The following is a 14,265-nucleotide window of genomic DNA, read 5'->3' on the forward strand; positions in this document are numbered from 1 at the left end:
CAGATTAACTCCTTAATCATCTCTTTTGGAAGTTCCCTGCCCCAAATTCCTCTCCCCTCCTTTTCCCCCGCCCCCAGTTTTTCAGCAGGAACAAAAGGAGCCGATTTTGCGGGGTGCCAGAGGTGGGGACGGCGCCCGCCGTGATTGACAGAGTCAATAACCTGGAGCCGGGAGAAGCCTTTGGAAATCTGCTTCCCACTTCACCTGCCCCAGTATTTGTCTTCAGGATTTGAAGCTGGGGAATATATAATACCAAAATAATTTACCACACAGCATCAAACCTCAATTGATTATTTTCAACCTTCTTTTCTTTTATTTTTTTTTTTTACTTGATTTATTTCTTTCAACACCGTTTTATCCTTATTATTTTTCCTTTCCCCCAGGGGATTCCAGCTCAGCATCCCCTAGCAGGTGACCACTCTGCATCCCCCCAGCCCTGCCGGTGGCAGGGGGATGCTCATCCCCTCGCTGGCAGGCAGGGGAGGCGGTGCTGAGCCGCGGGGACACAGCCGGTGCTGGCCACTGTCACTCAGGGGAGTGCCGGAGCATTACGCTTCATTACCGAGCTGTCTGCTGCCGGCAGGGGACGGCTCAGGGCACAGCACAGCCGGGATTGGCTCCGCTGCTCGGAGCAGATGCTGAAAGCTGGCAGCTCTGGGGTGCCCGTACCTGGAAGCACCTCACAGAGGAGGTGGTGGCAGTGGGGAGCTGCTGGTGGCGGGGTCATGAGATTGGCTGCCCCAAAAGTGGAGGCGGGAGTTGCCACAGGAAGGCAAAAGGGGGGCAGGGGTATGCATCCCTTAACCATGAATCGCAGTGAGGGGGTCTCAGTGAGACAGGGACTGGGGATCTCACTGGTATCACCAGTGATAACTGAATATCACTTGTGTAAAACGCAGTCATTAATGTGCCATGTGCCCAGCGTGGTGGGGACACTGGGACAAAGCCCCGTCTTCTCCCAGAGAGTGAGAGAGAGATTGGGATGGGGAGAAGGCATGGGATGGTGCCAGGGTCTGTCCTTTGCTGTCAGCCACCATCCCACAGCAGCTGAGGCCTCCTGGTTTTGGATGTGGCATTGTGAATTTGCTGAATTTTCCTGATAGAAAAACAGGGATGAGCCAGAGGGGCTGGACCCAGTGGCACATTCAGAAGAGCTGGGAATGTCCTGGGGGTGATGGCTAGCCACTTGTCATCCTTTGGGGTCTCCAGTTCTGTTGGAGATGGGGAGACCCACTGGGGAGGACCCAGACCCTGGGGCTGGGACACGAGCCTGCTCCATTACCCTGCGCCAGGGCTGGCACTTCCCAGCACCAACACTGGACCCCAGCACAAACCTGGACCTCTCTGCAGTGGGGAAACTGAGGCACAGCTAGAGAGTGGTCCTGCTTCCAAACCAGTGGATTTTCCAGTTCCAGGCTGCTGGATGGGTGCCAGGTTCTGCCACCAGGTTTGGTGTGGCTTTGCTGGGCCAGCAGGTGCCAGGGGACCATGAGCCATCCCTGTCACATTCCCCAGGGATGCAGCCTTATGCACCCAACCACATCCATCAGCAACCAGCTCAGGAGATGCAGGCCTGATCCAGGACTGGGATGAGGATCCTTTCCCCCTCTTCCATACTTGGGAGAGCTTTTATTTGCTTTTATTTTTGCTGGAAGCAGCATGAACCCCTTGGGGCATCAGCATGGCAGAGGAGGGTGCCAAGGGCATGGCATCTGCTCCCTGCCTTTCCTGGCAGGGATGGAGCTCCTGGCCTGCCTCAAGGGGAAACTGAGGCAGGGGACAAACAGGATGTGGGAGAAGAAGGGAGGGTTAATATTAGCGGTCACAGTAATGATTGGAATGGTTAATTATTATTGGAATTGAAGTGAATCAGGCCGAGAGCAGGAGGGGAGGGAGGAAGGAAGAAGGATCCCAAGCTGTCAAGCAGAAAATGAGTAAAGAAAAAAAAACCGTGAGCATGTGGGGAACTGGCCAGGCTGTCACACTGCCCTGTGCTGCTCACTTGGGGTGAGGCTGGAGGGTTGGCTGAAGGTCACCACGGTGGTGACAACAACCCCACAGCCAGGTTGTGCCCTGGCACCACTGTGCTGACAGCTCCAGGCAGGTCTGCAGCAGGATTTGGGTTTGGACACTGGGATTGCTGGATCCCTCCTAACCTCAGCTGTGTTTCCAGCCTCCTGCAGGGTTGGTTTTCCTTCCCCTCAGAGCCCCAAGGTCGATGTCCAGCTGCTGGCTGGGGATCATGTGGAGCCTCACTCCATGGTACATCCGGCCATGAATTTTGCTCTGGAGTGGAGCAGCGTTCACCTCCGGAGAGGGAATTTGCCCAGGAAGGCTCAGGCTGAGCAGCTGTTTTGCTGTGAGCCTCCAGCCTTTTTTTTCCCCTTCTTTTTTCCTTTTTTTGTCTTTTTTTTTTCTTTTTATACCTTTTTTGTTTTTCTTTCTCCTTTTCTCTCATTCTTTTCTCTGTGTTTTTCTTTCTTTTTCTCTTTTTTCTTTTTTATTTTCCTTTTCTTAATTATCTTCCCCCCCTCCTTTTTTCTTCTTTTTTTCCCCTTTTTTTCTTCTTATTCCCCCTTTTTCTTTCCCTTTTTCTCTTCTTCTTACTCCCCCTTTTTTTTCCCTCCCTTCTTTTCAAATCCTTCCTTACCAACTGACATTTTCCACCACCAAAAAAAAAAAAAAACCAAACCAAAAACCCAGCAACTTTGCTGTGACTCCCAGAACCTCCCATCATCCTCCCCAGCCCAACCCTCTGCAAACCTCTCATCCCTGACATGAAGGACCCAAAATAAAGGAGGAAAAACCGAGGGGAGAGAGGCTGGAGCTGGCGGCTGAGCCGGATTTCCATGTGAGGGGATGAGGTTGGGGCGGCCTCGGGCTTCCCCTGGCGAGCTCCGGAGGAACCGGGGCCAGCAGAAACGTTGAGTCATGAGTGCGGTTCGCAGGCGGTGGATTTTTTTTTTTTTTCCCAAGGAAAATTCCTCACCGGGGAGGAGCAGGGCTGGGAGGGGTGGCAGCAGGGAAGGACTGTGGCCCCTAAATGCGACACTGATCTGGGGATGGGGATGGGGATGGGGATGGGGATGCATCCCATTGCCATGGGAATTCCCTGGGCAGGTTCCAAGCCCTGGGAGGTTTGGATAAAGGGGGGGGACCTGCCCAGGGAATTCCCCAGCAGCTGGATGGGAGGAGCAGCGTGATCTGGGGGGGGCTGCGGGAGATGGGGACCCCATCCTTCCTCCTCCTCCTCCTCCTTGCCCACATCCGCCCACCCCCACGCAATGGGCGGCGCAGCCCCAGCTCCATTTATCATCATCTGCGGGCAAGTGAAGTGTGCAGGGAACAGCTGCTCCGCTCGGCTGAGCGCCCAAATGGGGCGGGACGCGGGGCTGGGGGGGCCCTGGGGTACCGAAACCCCCCGGTCCCTGCACTGGGATGGAGCACTGGCATGGGGGGAGATGCTGGTGGTGATGGGAGGGGTATTAAAGGGGTTCACTGCGGGGAGAGCACATTATTGGGGTGTACTTGGGCAAGGGTGCACTAATAAGAGTGCATTGAAGGGGTGCACTGGAGAGAGAGTGAATTAAAAGGGGTTCACTGGGGAGCGGGACCATTATTGGGGTGCATTAAAGGGATTATTGGGGGACAATGCAGTAAGGGGGACTGCACTGGGAAGAGGGTGCATTAAAGGGGTTCACTGGGAAGGGGGACCATTATTGGGGTGCATTAAAGGGGTTTATTAGGGGGCAGTGCAGTAAGGGGGTGCATTGAGGGAGTGCATTAAAGGGGTTCAGTGAAGGGGCATTGAAGGGGGTGCCCTGGCAGTGGGGTGTCTCTGGGGAGCAGGGACAAGCAGCAGCAGCTCCACAGCTGCATGGGGGGTTTGCCCTACCCCGGGTGAGCCCCGTGCACTGCCGAGGGGGGTCTGTCTGTTTTCCACCCCGCCAGTTCCTCTCATTCCCAGCTCCTGAGGCAGGATGCCCTTTCCTGGTCTGTCCCACACACCCCCGCTCCCCCCGCCCGCAGCCTCCCCTTTTCTCTCCTCCCTTAATAATCAAATTCTCCGGAGCACTTTGCGGTGTGGCAGCCAGCCAGAAAGGGTTTCTTTAAACTCCACCAGCTCACAATTAAACAAATCCGGGGCTGACGCTACTCGATAGGCGCTTATTCCCCTCCCTGAGAGCTGCCGGGGGATCCGGGGGGGTCCCATCGCTTCATTCCCAGCTCCGATAGCGCCTCACGCTGTGGGGCAGGGTTGGGAGCGGGTTTTGGGGTGGGGAACGGGGTGGGGAGCGGGGTGTCCGCGGTGCCAGCAGCGCTCTGATGGCGGAGCATCCCCCTGCGAGAGCACGATGCTATTTTTAGTCGCTGAGTCCTTGTTGATGGAGCAGCCGGAGGAGCAGCAGGGCTGGATCAGCCCCCGCGGGATGAGCAGCAGCTGGGAAGGGAGCGAGGCCAGCGTGTAGGGACACGGGGGACGCCTTGTGCCCCATGGGGCTGAGGGGCTGGGGGGCTTGGGTGCTTACCGAGGGTCCCTGACATCCATGGGAGTCCTGGGCTGCCTTCAGAGGGCTCCGGATCCGGCCATGACATGGCCCTGCCAGGCAGGAGGAAAGGGGAGGCAAGGGGAGAAGGAAGGGAGGGCAGGAAGGAAGGAAGGCAGGGAGGAAGAGAGGAGGGAAGGAAGGAAGGAAGGAAGGAAGGAAGGAAGGAAGGAAGGAAGGAAGGAAGGAAGGAAGGAAGGAAGGAAGGAAGGAAGGAAGGAAGGAAGGAAGGAAGGAAATAACACGAAATCCAGCCCCCATCATGGCCCTGGGTCATACCCTGGCACATCAGGGAGGTGCATCAGGTCCTTGTGTGTCCCCTGTGAGTGACACAAGCTGTGCTGGCCTGTCCGTGCTCCCCTGGGACCAAGGGCACAGGATGCTCTGGCTGTAGCCAGCAGTGAGAGCTGCTCCTTGTGTTCCAGGGACAGGGTTGTGGCAGTGCTGGTCACCATCCTGGCCCCAAGTCCCTGTCCTGTCCCATCCCAGGACCCACACCGTGAGCCATGGCCACATCACGGCTTTGCCAAGGGCAGGTCCAGCTGCAGCCATGCACCAACAGCCCTGTATCGATTCCCATCTCACAGGCAGTGTCTGGAAACTTCTTCAGGGTCAGGAGAGCACATCCAGCAGGGACGTGGCAGGGACAGTGAGTGGGCAGGGCCCCTGGGGCCAGCCACAGCCACCTCCCTCTCTGGGGGAAGGCTGTAACCTCCCTGCTGTCGACAGCTTGATTTGATGCCATTAGAGCTTTGCTGGGAAACAGCCTGCATCAGGCACAGCATCTGGCACGGCCCTTCCCCAGCAACGCCGTGGCACATCCGAGAGCAGAGCTGGCCTCTGGCTCTGCCAACAGCTCTGGGTGCTGCTGGTGATGACAGTGTCCCCTCCCAGGGACAGCCTGGTGCCCCACAGGGACATGGCACCGTGGCTCTGCGAATCCCTGGTGGGATTTCACAACACGTTCCCTCTGTGCATCCCCACCTCTGTGTGCCGGTGACTGATCCTTCCCCTTGCACCATGAGCTTCTGCTCATCCCAACATTGTCCCAGCTGTTTGGAAAATTAACAACAATTAATTAATAATAATAATTAATTAATCACGATAATTAATAATGAAGGAGAAAGGGGAGAAAAGCTCCCCCTAAAGCTTCAGCCCAGGGTCTTCTCAAGCCGATTTCATTTTTCCAACTCACTCCCACACAGCATGAAGGGCTCTTTGCTCCCATTAATTTTGCCACCACAGCCCAGGGCTGCTCCACAGCCTGGCTTTGATTTTCCTGCCTTTGTTCCAGCAGCACTGGCACAGGATACCATGCTGTGGTGGGGGCTTTTGTGCCAGCTTTCCAGATTTTTTGGACCCATCTTTTCCCTGGAATTTAGGCTTTAGCTGCATCCAGTTGCCCGCAGAGCCTGCAAGATGCAGCTGCAATATGTGGCAGTGACATGGAAAACATCCCAAAAGGGGATGGGGAGCAGGGAGGGATGGGGTGCTGGGCTGGTGTGGGTGGCACTGAGCCTGGCTTAGAGGACTTTGTGTGATTGGTGCGTGCCTGAGCAGCTGGTGTTTGTGGAAATAGAAATAAATAAAGCCCCATGTGTGTGTGTAGACCCCAAAAAGGTGCTGAGGTGTTACTGGTGGGTGCTGCAGGGAAAAGGGCTGAGCCGGGGCCTGTCAAGCCAGCAGTGTAGTTTATGTGACTGTGGCAGAGCTGCCAGCAAAGGGACCGTGTGGTGTTTGGCATGTTGTGGCAGTGGCATGAAGGTGATGGAGGGACATGTGGGGACACACATGAATCCGTGTCCTGGCTCAAGGCTGCCTGGTACCACAGGGAAGTGTGCCAGGAGCTGGGATGGGCTAGGATAGACACTGGCAGCACCTATCCCCTCCTCTTGTTACACTCATTGCCTTGCTGAGGGGACAGCACTGGTGTCACCACTGTGTCACTGCCGAAGGAGCAGCACTGAGGATGTCCCTGGACAGCCACAAACCCCTGGGGCTGCCCTAACCCAGGCTGACAAATCCCTACCTCATCCAGGCTTGCATCCACGCCAGTACCTTCAACCCAGGGGCACTGGGGACAGGCAGCATGCATCCCCCTGCCACCAAGCCATTCATTAGCCCCCACAAGCCACTTGACTGCCTTGAGAGATCAAACCGGTGCTCCAGGTGCGTCCCTGCTCCCGGAGCAAGCGGGCTGACGAAACGGGGAGCTTTAATGACGCCGGTGGCGAGGCTCGGTAATGACGGCTGCCGGCGGGAGCAGACAGCTTCCAGATGGCATCGCGCCGGGGCAGGGGCATCGCCGGGGCCGGGGGGGCTGCGGGAGGCGGCAGAGACGGGCACAGCCTGCAAGTTGAAATGACTTTTTTTGCAGCAGAGCCTGCGGTTCTGGCCCTCCGCGCTGCTGCTTCCAGTAATTAGCCCAATAATTAAAAAGAATGGCGATAAGAGGGGTGTGCAGAGGCGCTCGCAGGATCCCGGCATCCCTGGGGAGGCGTGTGAGAAGGGCGGGAGTGATTTGCGGATGCGAGGGGTGGTGGATGTGTGAAACACAAAGCAGAGGGACCCCGGCACGGTGTGGGGGTCACTGCACCAGGTGAGCAGGCAGGGAGGGAGGGGTGGGCAGCAGGGATGGGCAGCTTCAGCAGCAGGGGCAGGAGGGTGGCTGAGCCCACTGCAGGCAGGGAGGAGGCAAGCAGACCCCAGCACCCTCCTGAGCATGAGCACTGTGCTGTGATGCAGGGAGAGGGGATAGAGGAGGATGCAGGACGCTGCAAGGTGGGGATGCAGCGCCTGGCAGTGTGATGCAGGGCGACAGAGCACGATGCAGAGTGATGAGAGGTGACACAGAGCCAGCTGCTGCCATCCCGGGCGGTGCAGTGCACAGGGATGGGATGCAGGGCAATGAGATGCAGGGCAATGCAATGCAGGGCAGCACAATGCAGGGGGATGTGGTGCAGGGTGATGTGAGGTGAGGCAGGAGGAGGATGCAGGGCAATGCAGTTCAGGGCGATGCAATGCAAGGCAACACAATGCAGGGAGTCAGAATGGAAAGTGATGCGATGCAGGATGAAGCAAAGCAATGTGATGCAGGGCGATGCAAATCAGGGTGATGAAAGGCAAGGCAACGTGGAGCAAGGGTAGGTAGTGTGAGGCGATGCAATGCAGGGCAAATCAGGGCGATGCAATTCGGGGTGATGCAAGGCAACAAGATGCAGGGAGGTGAAACACGAGCTGAGGTGTTGAAGAGCAACACAAGGCCATGCAGGCAATTCAGCGCACCACGGGGTGATGCCAGACAATGCAGGGCAATGCGAGGTGATGCAGCATCACGTGCTGTGTTCCGGGGTGGCTGTGCGTCGATCCCCAGCGGCTGAGGTGAGGCGAGGCAGGGGTGTCCCCATGGTGCAGGTGACACTGGCCCTCTCGGACCCTGGCCCACCGCGGTGGTGATGCTTCATTTGAATTCTCGCCTCTCTCTCTTCGCAGATAACGAGCCCGCGCCATGCAGTCCTTTCGAGAAAGGTGTGGTTTCCATGGCAACCAGCAGAGCTACCAGCCGACTTCACAAGATACATCACGCCTGGAGAATTACAGGCATCAAAGTCAGGCAGGGCCGAACTGCGAGCGGCAGAGGCTGGTGGCGAAGGAGTACTACAGTCAGCAGCAGCTGCCGTACGCGGGCTATGAGAACAGCGCCGTGGAGAAATACCACCGGGGAAACAAGCAATTAGCGGGGCAGCAGCTGCAGGGCAGGCCGGCCTTTTCCAATTACACCGTGCAGGAGAACAGCCCTTATCCGGCCCGGTATTCCGGGGACGAGAGCCTGCAGGCGTGGGGAGGCCAGCCACAGGCACTGCCCGGCGGTGTGGCCAAGTATGAGGACAACCTGATGAAGAAGACAGTGGCGTTGGCGGGCGGGCGGCCATACCACGAGCCGGCGGCCACCTCGCTGCCCTTCCGGACTCACTTCCAGCAGCAGCCGCAGCAGCAGCAGCAGCAACAGCAGCAGCAGCAGCAGCCGCCCGCACTCCCCTACCCCAAGCTGCAGCGGCAGAAACTGCCCAACGATGTCTCCTCACCCATGCCCTTCTCACAGAGCCCCCACTTCGGGCAGCACTCCCAGTCCTTCCCTGCCTCTTCCACCTACTCCTCGGTGCCGGGGGGCAGCCAGCCGGCACACTCCTACAAGAGCTGCACGGCGCCCTCGGGGCAGCCGCCGCTGGAGCGGCCCCTGGGCAGCGCTGCCAGCCTGGCCCCTGGCCCCCGTGTGCCCAACCTGCACGGCTACCAGCCCAACCGCATTGGCTACGAGCAGCCCCCGCAGCCGCCACCACAGCCCCCGCAGCCGCCACCACCACCACAGCCCCCGCAGCCCCCGCAGCCACCACAGCCCCCACAGCCCATGCAGGGGCGGCACCACGCCTCAGAGACCCTCCACTACCAAAACCTGGCCAAGTACCAACATTACAACCAGCCAGGCCAGACCTACTGCCAGGGCGACGCGCCGCCCGTGCGGACGCCGGAGCAGTACTACCAGACCTTCAGCCCCAGCGCCAGCCACTCGCCGGCTCGCTCCGTCGGCAGGTCCCCGTCCTACAGCTCCACTCCCTCCCCGCTGATGCCCAACCTGGAGAACTTCCAATACAGCCAGCAGCCCCTGAGTGCTGGTGCCTTCCCGGCCGGCATTGCTGACCACAGCCATTTCATGCCGCTGCTGAACCCTTCTCCCACTGACGGGACGAGCCCCGACACTCAATCTGGGAACTGCAAAAACTTGCAGAAGGAGAAGCTGCCCGAAAACCTGCTGTCAGACCTGAGCCTGCAGAGCCTGACAGCACTCACCTCCCAGGTGGAGAACATTTCCAACACTGTCCAGCAGCTGCTGCTGTCCAAAACAGCTGTGCCCCAGAAAAAGGGCATCAAGACCCCAGCAAGGACCCCCGAGCAGCTCAAGGGGCAGCACTGCAGTCCTGAGAGCAGCACCTACTCGGCAGAGCAGGTGGGGACTCCCCTGTCTGACCCACTGAGCACCCCCCAGTCTGTCCACGCTGAGACACAGGACACTGACTATCTCAGTGGGTCAGAGGACCAGCTGGAGAGGAGTTTCCTGTACTGCAACCAGAACCGCAGCCCTGCCCGTGTCAACAGCAACTCCAAGGCAAAGCCTGAGTCAGTGTCCACCTGCTCTGTGACCTCCCCAGATGACATGTCCACCAAATCAGATGACTCTTTCCAGAGTATCCACGCCACCCTGCCCCTGGAGACCTTCACCAAGTATGTGAGCAATGAACGGGACTGCCCCCGACTGCTCCTCAGCGCCCTGTCCCAGGAGGAGCTGGCTTCTGAGATAATCGTCCTGCAGGATGCCATCAATGAGAAGGCAGACAAAGCCTGGGCCAACTTGCCCATGCTGGGCAAGGAGACCACCAAGTCCCCCTTCCAGGTGGAGAACCACCGGCCCAGCCTGGACTCCATGGTGAAAGGTGCCTGGCCTAGCCAGGGTGACTCCAGCACGCTCACCGAGCCCCTCAAGCTGGACAAAGCTTCAGGGGCCAGCACAGGGAAAGACTTTAGTGAGGAAGTGTACGAGGGTCCCCAGGTGGAGTTCACAGCCACTGAAAGCAAGGATGTGCTGAAGGACACTGCCCCACTGGCCTTCAACTCCAAGCCCAGCATCCCGGCAGCGACGTCCAGCGCGGGAGCCACCGGCTACAGCTGCTACTCGAACACCACCGCCAACTCGGTGGCGTCCGAGAATGCCATGGAGCATTTCGAGTGGCCGGAGGAGAGCCTGGGCGAGGCCTGCCTGCGGTGGAAGGATCTCCAGGCCACCGACCTCCCCAAGGGCTTGTTCCCCAGCAAACTGGTGAGCTCCTGCAAGGAGAAAAAAAACGCCTGCGGCTTGGACCTGTGCGATGGAGAGCAGCCAGCCAAGAGTGAGCCGGTCCAGGACTTTGGCCAGCAGGTGATGGAGGAGGAGGAGGAGACACTGACCTACGATGAAGCAACAAAGGCAGACAGCGAGAGGTGGCTGCAGGACACCCGGCACTGCTGCTCAGCTGGGGACTTCAGTGAGATCCCCATCATCTCCTCGCCGGATCTGAAGGAGTCAGACCTGGAGGCAGAGGAGTACTCCTCACTCTGTGAGCTGGCTGGCTCGGAGCAGAAGTCAGTGACGTACGATGCCTCATCACCCAAGCCCCCTGAGATGCCGACCGTGCTGTCCTCCAGCGAGGTGCCTGTGTCTGCCGAGGAGACCGTCAGCACCGTGGAGAAGGAGAGCTCAGCTCCCACCCCACGCCTCTCTGGCCAGTCTGTCATCCTGCTGGGCCCCGCTGTGGGCACGGAGACCAAGGTGAAAAGCTGGTTCAAATCCTCCCTGCCCCACATCCAGCCTGAGGAGGAGAATGGTGGAGGGGAGACATCCCACCTGGAGGCGGCCGATGCTGAATCCGCCTCATCGGTCATGGTGAAGCAGCAACTCACGCCCGAAAACGTGCTGGGGAAGATGGAGCCTGTCTCACGGGGCAAGAGCCTCCGCAACAAGAGGGTCCACTGCCGGCTGCCGGAGGGGGATGGCTCTGGCAGCGCCGTGCTGAGTCCCTTCGATGAGCTGCCAGCAGCCAGCAGCGTGGCCGGCGCCTGCCTGGGGCCAGACGGACAGACGGAGGTACCGAGCAAGAGCGCCCAGAGCCAAACCCCTCGGTTCCCAGCCGAGGGGCTGCCGGCACGCATGTGCACCCGCTCCTTCACCGCCCTGGCCGAGCCCCGCGCCCCTGCCCCGCTGGAGGGACTGAAGGCTCCTGCACACCAGGAGAAGCTGGGGAAGAAGCCCGGCTGTGGCGTGAAGCAGAGGGTGGCTTTCAAAAGTAGGAAGCGCAACAGCCGGCCGGCCCCCAGGGTGGTCCAAAACGCCAGCGATGCCACCCTGCTGGTGCCTGGCTTGGTGGCAGCGGAGGAGGTGGCAGGGCCGACACCGCTGGAGGGGGACGCGGTGGAAGCCGGGGAGAGGGACCAGCGGTCCATGATCCTGCGCTCCCGCACGAAGACACAGGAGGTTTTCTACACCAAGCGGCAGAGGGGCAAGCGGGCAGCTGATGTCCGGCTGAAGAACTGCAAGGCGCCCAAAAAGCTCATATCCAACAACCACCTCCCACCTGCCTTCAAGCTGCCAGCACCGGGCAGCCCCCACAAGGAGGGCAAGGTGGGTGCCCGGATGAAGCTGCCCAAAGCAGGGCCGGGCGTGGGGGGCAAGATGTCGGAGCGGCCGCTGCACTCCCTGAAGAGGAAGTCCACCTTTATCTCCCCCATCCCCACCAAGAAGAGGAACCTGGTCCTGCGGAGCAACAGCGGTGGCGTGAAGGAGGAGAAGCCAGAGGGTCCCCCCAGCCTGTTCAAGAAGATGCCGGTGGCCAAGAAGGTGAAAGCCAAGCTGCCCCCCAAGAGCTCTGGCGAAGCCATCCCGAAGCCCCCCCTGCCAAAGGAGGCCCCTGATGTCTGCATCAAGATCACCTCCCGGGCGGCCTTCCAGGAGGCCACCAAGACCAAAGTGCTGCCTCCCCGCAAGGGCCGCGGCCTCAAGCTGGAGGCCATCGTCCAGAAGATCACCTCACCCAACCTGAAGAAGTTCACCTGCAAACCAGCAGCCACAGCAGTGGCAGCCACAGTAGCTGCCTATGGCTCCTCCCTGAGCCCGGCTGGGGTGGAGCGGGAGCGGCTGGTGAAGCACGGTGGGGTGGCCGTGGCAGTGGGCGATGCCAGGCTGCCCAAGCTGGGGGCAGCACAGAAGGTGCCCACGATGCCGGTGGCTGAGCCGCTCTGCCGGAACCCCAATGGCCGAGCGCCAAAGGGGAAGCCGGGTGGTGGGAAGAAGCTGCCCCATGATGGCTGCCAGGGGGAGGCTTGTGGGTCAACGCCGGGCACCCAGCCCAACCCCAACATGGTGGCCAAGAACCTGGGGCTGCTGCCCAAGAAGAGGAACCGCAAGGGCAAAGCAGCAGCGCTGGGCATGGCCAAGGCGCCCCTGAGCCCTGCACTGCCACCAGCACTGCCCCGGGAGCGTGCAGCCGGCCCGGGCGGTGCGGAGGAGGCGCCTCGGGAGAAGAAACCAAAGACTGAGGAGAAGGAGGCGGGGAGCAGCGATGGCCCTGCCGAGGGCCGCTCCGCCGCCGGGCCGGCGCGGGGGCCGAAGCCGCGGGCCAACCACTCCAACTACAACGGCTACTCCAAGCGGCAGCGGAAGCGCCTGGGCCACGGCAAGGCCAAGGCGGTGCCGGCGCGGTGCAAGAGTCGCGGGAAGCGGCGGCGGCAGCCCCAGCAGGCCCCGCTGCTGCACCCCGCCGAGCCCGAGATCCGCCTCAAGTACATCTCCTGCAAGCGGCTGCGGGCAGACAGCCGCGCCCCGCCCTTCGCTCCCTACGTCCGCGTGGAGCGGCGCGGAGAGTTCTCCACCACCTGCACCGTCGTCAACTCGCCCGGCGACGAGGCGCGGCTGCAGCGGGGACCGGCCGGGCCGGCGCCGCGGCCGCGGGCGGCCCTGCCCGCATCCTCCACCATGCACATGGGGCCGGTGGTGTCGAAGGCGCTGAGCGCCGCGTGCCTGGTCTGCTGCCTCTGCCGCAACCCCGCCAACTACAAGGACCTGGGGGACCTCTGCGGGCCCTACTACCCCGAGGACTGCCTGCCCAAGAAGAAATCCCGGCTGAAGGAGAAGGCGCGGGCGGAGGCGCCGGGCGAGGACTCCGCCGTGCCCGCCGCGGCCGAGCGGGCGCCCCGCGGGACTGAGGGCGGCTGCGGGAAGGCGGCGCGGCCCGAGGCGGCCGCCGAGGCGGCCAAGCAGAGCTCGCTGCGCTCCAGCCCGCGGGGCATGTTCCGTCGGCTGCAGAGCTGCTACTGCTGTGACGAGAGGACAGAGGGCGAGGAGGCTGCCGAAAAGCCCCGGCGGCACGAATGTCACAAGGCCGAGTCGCCGCCGCAGGAGCCGGCGGGCGACACGCAGGAGCACTGGCTGCACGAGGCCTGTGCCGTATGGACCGCTGGGGTTTTCCTGGTGGCAGGGAAGCTCTATGGGCTGCAGGAGGCTGTCAAGGCGGCTGCAGACCTGGTAAGAGCTCGGCCGCACGCCCCAGGCGGCATCTTCCGCTGGCCTCCTTCAGCCAACGCCATTGCCGTGTGTGCGCCTCCGGGCGGGATGGAAATGGATAGTTCTGCCCTGGGAGAGCAAGGCAGGGGCTCAGCACCGTGAGCCCTGCTGGGTCCCTACGAGATTTGTGCTGCTGCGTCTCTGATAGCACCTGAACTCTCCCTTTTAGGGACAGAAATAACTTGCAGTTTATGTTTTAGGAAGGCAAAAGGTTATGTTTGGCCCCCCTGGTATTGTCGCATCCCCTGGCCCAGCTGTGTGTTGCACAGGGTGGCTCAGAGCAGGACAGATGCCGCAGGGTGGGAGATGAACATGGGCACAACACAGCCTGGTGCCACCGTGATGGGCAGCAGGGAAAGGGGAGCTGGAAGGAGGGGATGACACTGCCCTGCTCCTCTCCCTCAGTGACTGGAGCAAGGTGTGAGCAGAATAGGGAGGTTGCTGAAGGGGATGAGGAATTGTGGCTGGCCCATTCCTGGAAGTGTTCAGAGCTGGATGGGGATCGGAGCAACCTGTTCTAGTGGAAAGTGTTCCTGCCTGTGGGAGGGGGCTGGAATGAGATGAGTGTTT

At 60.6% G+C, this 14,265-nt stretch overlaps 1 protein-coding gene across 4 annotated transcripts in view; it reads left to right on the forward strand.

Annotated features, from left to right (window-relative positions):
• The window catches only part of RAI1 (retinoic acid induced 1), a 72,844-nt gene that overhangs the window by 57,264 nt on the left and 1,315 nt on the right, over nucleotides 1–14,265 (forward strand). For all 4 annotated transcript variants that reach the window (XM_054270644.1, XM_054270645.1, XM_054270647.1 and 1 more), the window contains one exon: nucleotides 8,040–13,656. In XM_054270644.1, coding sequence (XP_054126619.1) covers nucleotides 8,056–13,656 — 5,601 coding nt within the window. In that variant the 5' untranslated portion in view covers nucleotides 8,040–8,055. The remainder of the gene's footprint in view (nucleotides 1–8,039; nucleotides 13,657–14,265) is intronic.

The sequence above is a fragment of the Melozone crissalis genome, unplaced genomic scaffold, assembly GCF_028551555.1.
Source record: "Melozone crissalis strain CALT ecotype California unplaced genomic scaffold, PUWL_Pcris_2 ptg000012l_1, whole genome shotgun sequence".
In the NCBI taxonomy this organism is placed as follows: Eukaryota; Metazoa; Chordata; class Aves; order Passeriformes; family Passerellidae; genus Melozone; species Melozone crissalis.